Source organism: Protomyctophum parallelum, assembly GCF_964188405.1.
Source record: "Protomyctophum parallelum genome assembly, chromosome: 22".
In the NCBI taxonomy this organism is placed as follows: Eukaryota; Metazoa; Chordata; class Actinopteri; order Myctophiformes; family Myctophidae; genus Protomyctophum; species Protomyctophum parallelum.
This window is the reverse complement of record NC_139714.1, coordinates 9,986,556-10,002,899: the sequence shown is the minus strand read 5'-3', so window position 1 is coordinate 10,002,899 and position 16,344 is coordinate 9,986,556. Positions and strand designations below refer to the sequence as shown.

The following is a 16,344-nucleotide window of genomic DNA, read 5'->3' as shown; positions in this document are numbered from 1 at the left end:
TTTTTTTTAGAACAGAAAATGCTTTACCTTTGCCTGGCCATGACTTCACAAACAGTAAGATGAAGCTCTTCAGGTCATTCTTTTATATATCCCCTTTGCTTTTTAAATTTTCACAATTACCGTAAGCTTAGACAATTTAGTTCCTCTTTTCCATCTCAATACAATACTGTACTATTTGTAATTCTGCTTTCACAAGTGAAGATCCCCTTTGTTAAAATCACTTCTGAAATCTATGCAAATTCCTAATTTAACAAACACAAAAGTGACAATGTCAAAGTGAATGATCAGTATAGCTACAGTACCTATTTAGTATTTACTGTACTCACCCAATTTTGTGCAATACATTTTGCAGTAGATGAGACGGTATAAATAACCACATGAATATACTAACCCACGTGAATATACGCCCCTTCTGTCATTTACCGTTCTGCTCCCATAAAGCAGGGGTTAACAGATAGCTGTGTAAAATATCCTTTACACAACAGAGAAAACTGTCACAAAAATGTAAAAAATCTAAGGAGAACTGAAGCCAAATAGTTTGATAACCAATGCATTACTTGGCACGGCTTACCCCTGCCCATATCCGCCTGGTTGTTGCATCGCTAACAGTGGGTCTAGGTACAGTTGACAGTACAGTGTTGCATTTTGACATCAGATATCACCTGCTTTCACAACAGAAGAGGACCAAGCAGCGTGTCTGAAAATGCTTTAATTGTTATTATTTATTATGATTAATTTCATTTTATTTATTTATTTGATTGATTGATATTATTATTATTGTTTGGGGGGGGGGATCCTCAGACGACAGTGAAGAAGAGACAATTCTTAAATAAATCATTTAGTTAAGATTCAACTTTTAAGACCTTTTTCATACCAAAATAGTGTGTGTGTGTGTGTGTGTGTGTGTGTGTGTGTGTGTGTGTGTGTGTGTGTGTGTGTGTGTGTGTGTGTGTGTGTGTGTGTGTGTGTGTGTGTGTGCCCCACCCTGCATGTATTTATACATAAATAAATAAAGAGATCATTCTTTTTGGACCACAGAGACAGAGTGTAATTTCTCACCTTGAATCGCGTTCTCTTATACCCAAGAGTCAGGTGAGAGATATTGGTGTTGTCCTGGACTCAGATTAAAATTTTAACAGTCATATCAAAACTGTAATTTCATCTGCCTATTATCACCTTAAAAATATTGCAAGAGTTAGAGGAATTATGTCCAAGCAAGACCTAGAAACACTTATACATGCTTTTGTTTCCAGTAGACTGGGTTACTGCAATGGTCTGCTCACAGGACTTTCAAACAAAGCTCTTCGTCAACTCCAACTGATTCAGAATGCTGCTGCTAGTGTCCTGACAAAAACTAGAAAATATGACCATATTACACCAGTCCTAAAATCCTTACATAGGCTACCAGTGTCCCAGAGGATTGATTTTAAAATTGTATTACTTGTCTATATGTTGCGAGACCCGAAACCCCGTTGACCTCAGGATACATCACTGAGGATACGTCCCAGGTGCATCCATGCGATGTTTTTTGTTATAGTTCTTCTATTTATAGTGACTCATAGGAATGGTTAGACTATGTGACAACCAGGTATAGTCTGGTGACCACCGGAGAGACGGGTGACAGCCGGAATGTAGACGGCAACCGGGTGAGCAGTATGGGTTAGCGCCCCAGCCTGTGTCCTCCGTGAGGAGGAAGCCCAACAACCCTCGGTGAGGCCTTTAGGAGGGCCATGCAAGCAGCAAGCGGAACCGCAGTACCATGACCCTGCGGAACCATTGCCCACCACTCCTGAATGAACTGTCTGGTGCTGGGACTCTGGTGCAACGCACAGGTCCACGCTCTGGTGAGAGCAGGAGTGGACCTGGTGAGACGTAGGAGGGGCCCAGACAGGAGACAACCCACAGAGCCTAGTCCCTCCATGTGCCAGAAGTGTACCTCCAAGCCCTGGCAGAGTAGTTCTGGAGTAGTTCCAACGGATTGTGTGCCCCTGGTTTTTCCCTAATGGGACTGATCGAGGGTATAGCTACTGGAACGTAAGTCGGGACTTGATCACTCCCGGCTGGGTCGCCTGAGTGAGGGGTATGATGTTGCGAGACCCGAAACCCCGTTGACCTCAGGATACATCACTGAGGATACGCCCCAGGTGCATCCATGCGATGTTTTTTGTTATATAAATCTGTTTGTGGCTTTGGGCCCAGCTACATCTCAGACATGCTGAAGCCATATGAACCCTCCAGAACCCTTAGGTCATCTGGGGCTGGCCTACTGATAGTTCACCCGATAGTTGGAAAAAACATGGTGAAGCAGCATTTCACTATTATGCACCACGGACATTACATTAGGAAATCCCCAACCATAGCCGTTTTTAAGTCCAATTTAAAAACGTATTTATTTAACATTGCCTATCCCAGTGATGTCTACTAATAACAGCTAGGTCTTGCCTGGACTTTAAATTAGCTGTGATTTCTGTTTCTATTAAAGGTGGGAGTATTTGTTGTAATTTATATGCTCCTATATCTTATTTTAATTGTATCTATTATAATCTGTATTCATTTTAAAGTGCACTGTTGCACTCTGCATTTGTTTTTATTCTGTAAAGCACTTTGAATTGCCTTGTGTATGAAAGGTGCTATATGAATAAAATTGCCTTGCCTTGCCTTACAATCGAATCTTATCTACGGTAATACAATGGTCAGGTATAGGACACCTACTGGTTGATAAGTGGTACTGAATGAACGTCAAAGCACATTTTTATCCTCTGCACAAACATGCTTCAAACTGTTTAGACTAGACAGCAGTGGTTCTCAGACCACTTTCAATCATTATTCACTATTCAAATAGTGAGGAGGACATGAGTGTGCTCACTGATATATCTTTTGTATTCATACAGAGCAAAATACTTTCAGGCAGACATCGAAATCCTCTCCTCAAATGTCACATTTTTAATTACAAAAAACATTACAATTAAAACAGCAGCAAAAAAACAACAACACTAACAACAACAATATTAGCCTGGCTAATAAGCCAGACTCATATCACACTGTCGTGTGGTAACTTTCTTTTTTGGCAACTGCTGGTTCGCGTCTGGCTTAAGTATATTTTAATTCATTTCTTCCCATTCACTAGGCCTACTGTTAAAAATCTAGAAGGTGCTATGTTGTTTCTTTTCTTCTTATCCAGAGTACGAGCCCTTTTAAGATTGCTCAGTATCTGGTTAAAAACAATATCACCAGGGTTGTTTGAACTTGACCTAGTGATATTTTGCATCTTTATTATGCCACATAATCGACCAAAATATATTTTATCTCTGAATATACTGTCTATACCCGCATGATTTGTTATACATTTCAAATTCGAAGCCAATTCCTTCCATGCTGGCCCATAGTTCTCTAGATTACATATCGCATTCAAACAAGAAATATTGAAGAATTTCAAGATGATATGACAGGACATTCAGTTGTGTTACACCTCTGTTACACCATCTCAAAACATGTCTAAGGCTTCATTTGGGAAATTAGAAAAGCTCTCTCTTGCATTATTATTAAATATAGATAATGTGCCATATCACTAGGCTATACAACACAGTTGGTACGGGAATGCTATTAAAAAAAAGAAAAAAAAAACTTTTTTTCTCCAAGATTTGGGTCCCCAACCTAAATTACGCTCCTCTGAATTCCATTGGCTATATCTTTAACAAACATACAGTATATTTAATTTCAGATCCAGATCTACAGCATCACTGTAGAAGCCAACCCATAATTGTACAATAATGTTGTTGTGCTTTGTTCTGCAAAGTTTGAGGAATAATACAATCCATGCAAAACATACTGGGCTACATAATAAAAGGTACATACCAATTAATTAAATAACTGATGAAACTCTCAGTGGAAAATTATCAAAAGCAAGTGCAGAAATGTCTATAATGTGCTATTTACACCTTGCCACCTTCACCAAAATGCCTTGTTTTATATCATCAAATTAAATGTTATGCTATTTCAAAAGGTCTGTTTAATTAATTAATCAGATGGAATAATCAATTAGCCTATATACAAATTACAGTTTGTTGCAACCCAGTAAGCTCGAGTATTCGTAAAACGTTGATAGACTTGGCTGCCACTACGTCATAGTTTACTGTGGCACCCACTAGGTCTACATCAGAGTAATATAGTAAGAGAGTGGCGACACTAACGTTGACTCCCATTGTAACAATGGAATGCGGAAGTGCTCATCCTATCTCAATGGGATAGTTCCGGCCATAGGAGCAATGTTTGGAACTATAGCCCATAGGCACCCGCTTTGCGGCGAGATCAAAGCGTGCCGCTACTCTCCTACACTACACTCTGGTCTACATCATAGTGTACTATGGGACCCACTACAGGAGGGCACACACAAAGCCATGCGTTGGAGTGGCTAGCACCGCTCAAAATGGGTCCACTGTTACACTCTCAGAGTTAGGTTAACACTCCAAATGTTGCTGTGTAATGTTTAGTTTTCATCAACATCTGTGAGCAGAGGCAATGTATCCGATATAGCCACAGCCACATCCTTTAGGGACATTCTCTTGTCTGCAGCATGTAGCATTGACTTAAGGCTTGCCCAGAAAACACGTTGCTTTCGCTCATCTTCTGGCCACTCGAGGTAAGTCTGCTGCATGAGCAAACTCCTTAGTTTTAGGAACTTCTTTGGCAGAGAGTCCATTGGAATCGGCTCCAATACAATAAAAACTAAAGAGTCTTCCTGCACACTTATGGCTCTGTGTTGGGCAAAGAAAAGCTCGTAGTTGCACCAGTCACTCTGGACAAAGTTTCTGGAGAGCACAAACAGTGTCTTGTAGCTGGCCTCGACACAGTTAATGATGTTGTCAATGATCCATTCGCCAGGGACAAAGTCACGCTCGTGAATGCAGAGAGAAAGTCCCGATCCCTCAAGAGATGGCGCCAGCTGACTGTCAACCCAACTGGAGTCATGATGGCTGTAGGAGATGAAAGCATGATATTGAAACGATGCATTCGCCAACATGTCGGCCCGCTTCTTGCCTCTCCTTTTCACCCTGATCCACACCCACAGCATCTTTGCATACCACATCCCATCACAAACATAGAAAACAAGACCCAGGCCCGCACAAAACGCAAATGTCACAGACACCGACACTGCTGCCTGAAGTGACTTATCACAAGCCAGCTTACTTGTTTTATACTCGGAGAGTGGCAGACCAGCTGCTGATGGTGGGATGCTGCATGTATATTCCAAAGGCCAGTGAGAGAGCAAAGACTTATTCAGAGCATTCAGAAACCAAAAAGAATCACATGAGCATGCGAATGGATTGTCTCCAGCTTTGAGGACCTGTAGTCTCGGCAGGCCCAGGAAGGACTCTTTGGAGATTACCGTGATGGCATTATGGTCGATATACAGCCTGAGCAGATTTGGGGCATAGACATCCAGCGGGAGGGCCTGTATGTTGTTAGAGCTCAGATAAAGGTGAGTCAGTCGAGGGAATTGCAACAGGATCTCCCGTGATATCGTCGTGATGGCCGTTTTGGATAAGTCAATTCTCTCAAAATGCGGAGAAAGGTATTTGAAAACAGTGCTACCCAGGTTGTTGTTCTGTAGGCTCAGCTCTTTGAGGTGAGTAGGCCAAGTGCATGGCTGGTCCGTAATGATGGAGTTGTCACTCAGGTCCAATGACTCCAGGGCTTTCATCTGATGTGTCTTACTGGAGATGAAGGACAGACTGACAAACCGGTTCTTGCTCAGAGATAGCCATCTGAGTTTGGGGAAGACAGAGGTATATGAGCACGACGGCCACCAAAACCCTTTGTCTGACAGTAGGTTATCCGAGAGATCCAGTATCTCCAGTAATGGCATTGCCGCTATGAGGTTGCATGGTGAAATGTTCATTCCAGAGCCGGACAACTGTACATAGGTCAATGAGTCGAGAGCGTCAACGCTAATGTTAATTGTGGGGTATTGGTACTGGCGATGGGACACGCCATCAATGATCACAGAGCGGTGGTTGATTGAGTGGTTCATACTAGGGAACTGAAACCCCTCTGGTGTGTCTTCATTATAAAGTATGTTTACCAATGCAAACGTATCAATAGGGGAAAGCCATACAGTTTTGAAAAGCTGAACCAGAAAAGTGCTATTAACCAAAGTGTTCACAAATGTAAGATTTCGTAATAGTGGCATTTTTGACAAATTCTTAAAATGGTCACCTGACACTTTGCAGTCATCTGGAAATGGCTTAATAAATGTTAATTCTCGTGTTTGGGTCTCATTTAAGTCCTTGAGTAGAATCCCAAATATGTCCAAATTCTCGCATTCAGTCATGTTGAGTATAAATGTCTGGAGAGACTTCAATTCTGCGAGAGCACCAGAATCATATCGTTCCCACTTATTTCCTGCTCCCAACGTGAGATGTTTCAAAGAGACGTTTCTACAGGGAGTGAAGTCATTGTAGTTCAACGACAGAGCATTTATACTTCCCAATAAAAGGATTTCCAAATGTGTCAGTGTCTGAAATGAAGGTGGTAGGCGGTAACTGTCATACAGGTTGCTTGACAGGTCAAGAATTTTGAGCTGTGGCAACAGAATTACAGGAATGGCCAATAAGGAATTGTGAGAAATGTTCAGAACTTGGAGTCTCTGCATTCGTTTAAACAACATGGGAGATATTGCCCGGAGGTTACAGTGGTCTACTTTAAGGAAGCAGAGCTGCGAAAGTCTGACAAAGGGAGCTTCGTCCAGTTGTGCAATGTGGTTGTAAGAAACATCCAAATACTGTGTGTTGTCCGGCAGATTAGGGGGAACACTTGTTAAGTTTTGTTTGGAGAGGTCTTGGATCTGTCGCCTTGAGGTTACACATAGTTCCAACCCTTGATCCCCGATGGCTGTCAGGAGGGAAACCACAGCAACCGTACTGAACAGCAAAGCTCTGTAGTAGAAAGATGAACACAAATGAGTTCTACAGTATAATGGAGAAAATTCAAATGAAACAATTAAAAAATAATAGTTATTAGAACAACAGAAAATGCTTTACCTTTGCTTGGACATGACTTCACAAACAGTAAGATGAAGCTCTTCAGGTCATCCGTTTATATCCGTTTATATCCCCATATAAAGTTACACAATTACAGTAAGCTTAGACTATTTACTTAAACTAGTTCCTCTTTTCCATCTCAATAGGCTACTGTACTATTTGTTATTCTGCTTTCACAAGTGAAGATCCCTTTTGTTCACTTCTCATATGTGTACTTCCAATCTAACAACAGAGCTAAAGTTAATAAATGATAAAAATTGGCGGTGCTAGATAAGATGGGATTTGGTCCCACATTCATCACATTGATTAAGGTATTGTACTCAAATCCAACAGCGATGGTATTAACAGGCAAGATTTGTTCTCCACTGTTCACGATAGGCAGGTCATCGAGGCAAGGTTGCCCCCTTAGTCCCCTCCTTTTTGCCCTCTCGCTCGAACCGTTAGCGCAGACAGTACGTCAGTCCACAGCGATCACACCTATCTCAGTTAACAACACACAACATCGTATTTCTTTATATGCGGACGACATCCTGCTGTTTATTGAGAATGCTCCACAGTCAATTACACACATTCTTAAGATTTTTGATCAGTTCAGTGCCCTCTCAGGCTAAAAAAATCAATTGGACAAAGTCAGCCCTTTTGCCGCTAAATGAGGAGATGCGATCTGTTGTTCTGCCTCCCATAATCCCAGTAGTGAACAAATTTAAATATCTTGGCATAGATGTGTTCCCGTCTCTTCAAGCTACTGTTAAAAACAATTATAGTGACTTTGAACAAAATTTGTCTTGATTTAGACAGATGGTCGTCATTGCCCAACTCTCTTCGAGCTCGAGTATCAATCATAAAGATGAATGTCCTCCCTAGGGTTAATTTTGTGAGTTCTATGCTCCCACTGCCACCGCCAGCACAGTATTGGACTAAGATTCATTCTGCTATATCTAAATTTGTGTGGAATAGGAAACGCCCACGTCTCAAACTTTCCTTGTTACAGCGGACCAGAGCTGATGGCGGTCTCTCGTTGCCTAACTTCAAATTATATTATTGGGCTTTCACTCTTCGCCCCCTTTTAAGATATTTCGACTCAACTATAAAGGTTTGTTGGCGAGAGCTTGAAGAGAGTTTGGTTCATCCTGTTGAATTGAGAGATCTGATCTATTCAAACATAACGAATAATCAATGCAAAGTTCGCTTTGGGCCAATAATTTCTCATTTAGTAACAGTGTGGAGAGCGGCTGAAAAATTGCGCAAGATTGATTTGAAATGGAATTCGTTTTCCCCAGTGTTCAACAATGATGGTTTGCTTTTGGACAATCGTCCTATTCGTTTTCCAAGATGGAGTTCCAAGGGGATTCATACTTTGGGTGATTTATTTGATGCTAATGGTTTACGTTCTTTCCAGAATTTATGTGATATTTTTAACTTGCCTGGTAACTCTTTTTTTTCTATTTACAATTGAGAACTGCCATGAGGACATATGGGGTGCCATGGCAGACCCCCCTTGCAATGCACCCTTTGCATAGACTTATCTGTGGTATTAGGTCAAGAGGTTTTGTTTCCGTATTGTATGATTATTTATTAGAATCTAGTTATGGGACCTTGCTTGTCGATACTGTATGGAGGAATGACATACCAAATCTAGATCCAGATTGGAGCTGGGATACAGTGTGGTCTAATGTTATCCTGTCTTCTAGGAATCCTGATCAACAAATTCATCTAAATTTTGTTCATAGGACGTACTTAACCCCCCGTAGATTGTGTGCTATGCGGATTTTAAATAATCACTACTGCACTTTCTGCACTTCAAACACCATACTGTAGGTACATTCTTTCATATGGTGTGGGAGTGTCCGAGTGTCCTCACATTTTGGAATTTGGTTGCTACTAACCTTTCGACTATTCTACAAGTTAACATCACACCCTCCCCATCTCTATTCTTATTAAATGATGTATCCCAGTTGCCATTAAATAACACCCGTATTCGTGTCTTCTTTGCTGGCGTAACGGCCGCAAAGAAGATGGTTGCTTCGCACTGGAAACCGCCTCATACATTGTCATTTCGCCAATGGGCTTTGACCTTTCTGGATATCATTTATCTAGAGATGTCTACAGCAAGATTGCATGGTGCAAAAGAGGAAAACGTTGAGATTTGGTCTGGTATTGCAGATTTGGTTGGGGGCATGGTTTGATCATTATTATTGTTATTATCATTATTTGTTTTTTGTTTTCATTGCACAGTGGTTGAAGTGATGACATTTTGTGGCATCTTTGGTCTCGGGGGGGGGGGGGGGAGGGGTGGGTGGGATTGTTTGTTTTTGTTTTTGTGTTCCTTGCTTTTGCTGTTGTGTGTTGTTTTATGTGTGTTTTGTTTGATTTAAGTCTTTCATGTTGTTAACGTGTCTTGTGATTTTTGTCTTAAAATAAAAAACATTTGATAACAAAAAAAAAAAAAAATGATAAAAATTGCAGACTGATGGCGGTTAAAATAAATCACCTAATAAATACGCAATGAACATGTCCGAAAGAACCCATGCATGGACACTGGACAGTAAAGTCAAGAGCAGGCCCTTCTGCAATGACAATAATGACTGTGCTTTGATAAGGTTATTATGTATCATCAGAAGTATATGATTTATAGTGTTACCAGCTGGCATTGTATACTGTATAGCCTAGGCTACAAGACAAGTCAAGCATGCAATAATGTTTTGATCAACTCACACAATAATACCGGATGAAAGAAATGTCACATATTGTAGGCTATTCTTAAAATTAAAAAAAAATCGCCATAATCCTTGGGAACTCCACTTTCAAATGGTGTTGTCAGCCAAGACTGTATTGTCTTCCAATCTAACGATATAGTCACATTACGCACAGGTACGCACAGAGGCTGCTGCGTCTCCCTGTCCTGTCATTACAGAGAGAGAGAGAGAGAGCATATACTTTTATACATTAGCATCTTTCATTCAGATTATGTTCAATAACGTTATGGTAGGCAGCTAGGCTACAGACTACAGTAGGTTACAGCCAGGTTCAACCAAGTTGTGGCTCTAACTGGAGTCGATCCCGTTCTGCCCAGTTCAGACAATGCTCGGCTGAAGTGTTGATTTCCTGGCGTTGGGACCTCGACAAATGAGCGATACCCCTTGGCACCATGCCCCTTACACTGTGACATTTTTAATTGAACTCATTTAGTGTGACCCTCTTTTTCCATTTATGTTAATGCAATAGGACCCGAGGCCGATTCTACAATGCCTTCTAAATCAGTAGTTCTCAAATTGATATGCATTTGGCCGCAGACCCCAATGTGAAACACTTATCTGCTATTTTTGGATAGCCAATGCAAAAATCTAAAATGACACAGATGCTTTCCCGGTTTTAATGGGTTAACAGTAGCGCAGTTGTGAAACACAGGAAACGAGGCAAAACTTTAATACTTGAGATAGTGAGTGTGTCCGTGTCCGTGTGCGTCAGAGATATTTACCTAGGGTCTGTGTTCATGTTGAAGGGGTCTCCCACCACGTGCCTCCTAGCATGCGCCACACTGGTATCCCCTTGGACATCTGCCTGGAGTGCTTTGGATCCTTGTGCTGATTTCTGTAACAGGTTTGTTTTATCTAGGGATTGTCCTTATAGTGTGATAGCTTACTACCCTTTGAGCTGTACTCTCATGTGGGCCACATTTATATAATAATGAATCCCGCATTAATTACGGTACGTAAATGTAGCCCACATGACAGTACTCTTTTAGACTAGAGTACAACGTAGGCCTATTACTTGGAATATTTTGAAACCATTTATTTTAACAAAACAATGTTGTAATGAGGTCCTCACTCAGCACCAAATGTTTTCACAAGGGGTTTGTGGTTGTGGCCAAATACTTTATTATATTAATCTGGGGTTTCTTAACATTAAAAGGTTTGAGAAACACTGTATATGGAGATCCCCAAACTTGCCCATACAGTATACTGTATGGAGATCATCAAACTCTCCTCAAGCTGATTGGACAGTAAGGAGTGGTGCACCAAGTGGGTTAGAACAGTGGATCTCCAAATATGGATACATATAAGTCACATCAGGGGCGGCTTAGGAGTAGAGTAGCCTGATGGTAATCACAAGTCTGCAAGGTTGCCAGTTCGAACCTGGGGTCCCCCAGAGTTAGCGTCGAAGTGTCCTTGAGCAAGACACTGAACCCCTAATTGCTCCTGATGTGCTGGCTGGTGCCTTGCATGGTTTCCGCCGCCATCGGTGTATGAATGTGTGTGTGAATGGGTGAATGTAATGCACAATCTCTGTAAAGCGCTTTGGATAAAGGCGCTATATAAATGCACCAGGTTTACAGTTGTAAAGAAGTGGGTGAAATGGATTTGTGTGCTACTACTGTCATGTCCAGGGGGGGGGTACTATACTATCGCTATGTAAACAGAATATAGGCTCCTGAACTATGGGCAACAAATGCCACTTAATTAGTTTATGCATATACTGTATGTTACTCTAGTGATATTAGAAATATTTGACAGACAGTAGACAGACAAAAATAAATAAAAAGTTAACCTAAATATTTGGTCCACAATAAATTTGGTGCTGATCGGCCAACAGCTACTATAGCGAACCAATTAAAACGGATGTTGGCTCACTGTTAAAATGAAGTTGTTGCTGTACTCTTTGCGTGCAGCAACAAGTTTGAATCTGACAGCAATATGTTGGAGACGTTAAAAAATTCAATGTGTCATCTTTAATCTTACAGTCACAATCATCTCTTTTTTTCCAGTGTCTTAAAACCATAAAAAATAAATATACATTATGTTACAAAACATTTCCAGTGTCTTGGATCATAAAAAAAAACAACAGAAAAAAAACTAAAAAAACCAATGACATTTATAAACAGATTATATAAAAGCAAAACACTGGGTCTGGGATTTTGTTTTTCTTTCAGTTTCTCTTCTGTGTGTGTGTGTGTGTGTGTGTATACAGGCATTCGGTGGGGAGTAAACTTTACATTATTTTCATTGTAGGCCTACCAACCAGGTAGTAAAAAGGACTACAGTGGGTCTTGTAATCCTTGTGGCAGGTTCTAGGTGAAGTTTATTTGAATCCATTAAGACCTGAGGCCGATTCTACAAATGCCTTCTAAATCCTGACCATGTTGCTATATATCGTCTCTGTCGGATGGAAACCTCCAAATCCGTTATTTTTTCAGGATTCAAATTCAAAAGTCTACTGCACAAACTCAAAACAAGTCGCTTTGTAGAGTTAGAATATGGAGACAGGTGGTTTCTGCCCGACAACAACGATATACAGCTCAAATCTAAAATGACACAGATGCTTTTAGTGGGTAATTCAAACAATGCAGGGGTACTACCTGAAGCTCTCCGTCTTGATCTGTGGTCTCCCATGCTGCAGGTGCCGGGGTAGCAAATCAACAGTATCTCCGCTAAGTCAACGTTTAACTTTGTATTGGTTAGAATAGGCTCTATGCACACAGGATTCCAGGCCCCTTCCCTACTTCCTTCACAGGTGTGGATTCAATGATGCAAATTAAGGCTCTGTTCCATTCTGGTCAAACAGCTGCTATTGTACAACACCAGTGGGTCTCACAGGTGTCCTTGAGTGTGTTCCAAAGGCCCCGTACGGGTGTGTACAATTTACATTTTGTACACTCTCAGAGTTATAGGGGTCCTTGAAATGAAAAGCTTTGAGAACCACAGTACACTAAATGGAACATAATTAGTATAATCAGTAACACCTGTGAAGGAAGTAGGAAGAGTTATTCTGTGTGCATAGAGCCTATGAAGTGAACTCAAGAGTGAGCCGAGGTCAGTGGTGGAAAGTAACTAAATACTACATTTGCTCAAGTACTGTACTTAAGTACAACCCAACCTCGTAATGTGTCATGACTTTGGTAAAGCGGTGTGTTTGTGTGTGCTCAAGCATTGTACAATCAGGCAGGACGGACACAGGGAAAGTATCTTAGTCTTATGCTTAATTCATTCTCTGTTGGACAACGGAGACAGCAGATCTGCTATTGTCTGCTTTCTGCTATTGTCGACGAGTGACACGGCCTGCAAAGAAGTATAACTCAGACTTTAAAGCACATTGCTTGTAATCACAGGGGAACTCGGTCACATTCCACAAAATAATGGTTCAAGGTGGTGTAAGTGGTTTGTTTTTTTGTTAAAATAACTAAATAAAGTAATCATTGCTACAGTATAAAGTGTTTGTTCGCTAATAGGGATCTCTCTGTCCCTCCAGCTCAATATAATTGAAGCTGAAAAACTGGTACTCTCTCCTAATTTGGATGAAATTGCAACCTGACTGAAAATGTATTTTCCGTTGCTAATGAGCGTAAGAGATGGGGAGACCTCTCTGTTACTGAACACTTTAAAGCAATGATTACTCTAAGAACATAGAGCTTTAACAAGAGCCTTTTTGTTTTAACCCAAGAATATCACTTACAGCACCTTTCATTTAGACCTGAAAAAAGGGAACTTTGGACACTGCAAATTCCTGAGTCTTGATTTAACTCTGAGGTCCAAGTTACACTCTCAGAGTGAAAACAAACCCCTGGGAATCCGCAGTGTATGAGCACTTGTGACATTGTGGGTCACACAAGCCAAAGTGTGTGTTAGTTTACTGCAGTGTGTATCCATACGTTGTATTCGGTGCATGGTAGTGGTACTATGCATGTACAATGTCATAATTCTGTTTACCACATTGTATTATACACAAACACTCATACGTGAGTGTTTCTATGCATGCATAAAGGTCTTTACACACCGGAGGCCTGACGAATAAACACGTCCATATATAATACGAAAATGTGTCGCCGAATGTCTTTCATGAAACTTCATAAAGCGGATCCCTCATTCATAGGTTGATTGCTTTATTTGTGGTGACAAGCAAGCCTCGTTGCTTAGTATTCGTGTTCTGTGTGGATGTACTCAATTATGACACAAATAACATGTCAAAAATATATATTTTCGGGCAAATTCATTGCACGAAAAAATTGCTCTTGGGTGTGTAAGGACCTCGAAACCTGAATCCAGGCACACAGGACAAAAGGCACACATTTTGACTCATTTGCACATCAGTCAATTAAAAACAGCATACGATAGGATTTTTCTTCCATTCAGAAGCTATACAAAATAGACTTGTTTCTTTTTTGCTTTAGAAATATCTACAATTAATTACACTCTGAATGCAAATCTGTCTGGAAGAGCACTTGGTGAGTCTGTGAGTCTGTCCCAAAAAGTTCGAGTGAGGATATGCTGCGCCACTCTGAGATGAACACATGCATACAACAAGCTTCATGTCTGGAATAATCCAAGCGACACAGGACGTCCTGGTGCGGTCCCGCCAGTGCTTATGTGGAACTCGTAGTCCTTTGTAAACCATTTGGACTACAACCGGGGGCTGCACAAGCATGCATTGTTCGAGTCTGATGCAGCACTCGGCGGCCGCACACCTGTATCTACGTTATATGTCCATGTGTACCGGAAACTGCCCCTAAACACTGACCAGAGATCAGACGTTTTTTTCCGCCATGTTAGTGGTATAATATTTCAACGAAATCACCCTAGATCCCTCACAATCGTCCATGGAGGAGAAGGCAGCTTGGTTTCCGGTTTTCCGGTTTCCGGCGGGCTCACAGTGCATTCTGGGGGGACTTTTTCCATTTATTTTCTTCCTTTCAATTCTCGCTCCTTTTAGTGGTTCTGTTTATTTTTCTTTTTGGCACACAAGGTTCCGTTGTGTCCCGTTTCAGTCCAACGTTCCCTTTATCCTTTCATCTGTCTTTTCTTTAACCAAGTTCTTCAACCCAGGCCGTCTGTAGGGGGCACTGCTGCTGCTCCAGTGAGAGGAGGTGAGAGAGAGGTTGAACGGACGGATGGATGAATAGATAGAGATAGATGGATAGAGGTAGGTAGGTAGGTAGGTAGGTAGGTAGGTAGATAGATAGGTAGATAGGTAGATAGATAGATAGATAGATAGATAGAGATAGGACCTCTGGAATACTTGAAGCCTCTCTCTCTCTCTCTCCAATGTAGAATCCCCTCTCTTGCCCATCTCATCCGCTATCACGTCTTCTCTTTTATTGTCATCTCCCTCTTCATCCTCCTCTTGTGTTCTCCTCCTCCTCTCTCCCGTGGAGGTGTGTGTGGGTGTGTGTGCGCCTCCTCTCACAGGGGGAGACTGCTCTGCGTTTTCCTATCAGGTCAGATTGAAGTCTCATTACTGTCACTGGGAGGACAGAGAACAGAACAAAAACGAGAGGGGGGGAGGGAGGGAGGGATGCGGGGGAAAGACGAAAGGAGAGAGGGATGTGAAAGATAGGTGAAAAAAAAAACCAGAAGGGGAGGGAGGGGGGAGAAGGAAAGGTAGGACATGCGAGGTTAGATGAGTGCAGGGAGGTGGGCCGTTAAACATGCAGCATGGTGGTCTCCTGAATTCATCCCCCCGCCCCCTTATCTCTGGGACCCCGAATCTACACTGTAAAACCAGCAGCGTTCATTTAACTCTGAGAAATAATGCCATTGCTGAGAAAAATCAGGTAGGAGACCGGTCATCAAATTGTTGGCTTAGGAATGCTATTTTTTGATTTCATGAATTCAAGGCCTCATGTGTAACTGATAGAAAACTAGACAAAGTGCCCCTCGGGGCACAGGTCTCCACCAGGGCAGGTCAGGTTGTGGCGCTATAATAGGCCAATGTGAAAAGGGTGCCATAGATGGCAATTGGATGATTTGAGGCATTTTGTTCAAAAAAATTGTTTAGCAAAAATCCTCCTTTTGGTGGCGCTATAACAAGCCAATGTGAAATGGGTGGGATATATTCTTCAGCCTAGTAGGAAAGTCTGTGAAAAATCTCACGTAAATTGCATGCTGCGTTCATGATTTGAGGCCTTTTGTTCAAAACGGGCCAATCCTGCAAACTTTGAAAGCCAATTTTAGCCAACTAGGATCCATCTTGAACACATGACTATAGAGATAGTGTGTAACGATTTGCAGGATTTTTGGACAGAATCTGGTGGCGCTATAACAGGCCGTTCCGGAACATTTGAGCAGAGGTTCATCGTTGGCGTCCACACTGAACACACAGTGTGTGTTCAGAACAGGTTAACAGGTTAACGGTGTTAATGGTGCCAGAGGTTAGCTGGTAACAGACGGACGGACAGCGGACGGCGGACGCACACACTCACGGACATACACACGGACGGAGTTCAAAACACACTCTCTCCCCATGCCTTCGGCCTGGTGGAGACAATAAAGTAATTTTCTGGGTGTCGGGGCGTGTATCGCAGAGGACTGAG

General features: G+C 41.7%; 2 protein-coding genes across 5 annotated transcripts in view; both read right to left on the bottom strand.

The window, feature by feature from the left end:
- Positions 1 to 4,486: 4,486 nt before the first annotated feature.
- Positions 4,487 to 6,190, bottom strand: LOC310853648 (toll-like receptor 1; the record flags this gene model as incomplete). Its single annotated transcript, XM_083758040.1, has 1 exon — positions 4,487 to 6,190. The coding sequence occupies one exon, from the start codon at positions 6,188 to 6,190 to the stop codon at positions 4,487 to 4,489; it is 1,704 nt and encodes a 567-aa protein (XP_083614166.1).
- Positions 6,191 to 13,218: 7,028 nt separating this feature from the next.
- The window catches only part of celsr1a (cadherin EGF LAG seven-pass G-type receptor 1a), a 128,056-nt gene continuing 124,930 nt past the window's right edge, over positions 13,219 to 16,344 (bottom strand). For 3 of the 4 annotated variants that reach the window (XM_083757697.1, XM_083757699.1, XM_083757700.1), the window contains one exon: positions 13,219 to 15,242. In XM_083757697.1, coding sequence (XP_083613823.1) covers positions 15,215 to 15,242 — 28 coding nt within the window. In that variant the 3' untranslated portion in view covers positions 13,219 to 15,214. Of the gene's footprint in view, positions 15,276 to 16,344 lie in introns of all 4 variants that reach the window. The other variant, XM_083757698.1, reaches the window with a different exon arrangement.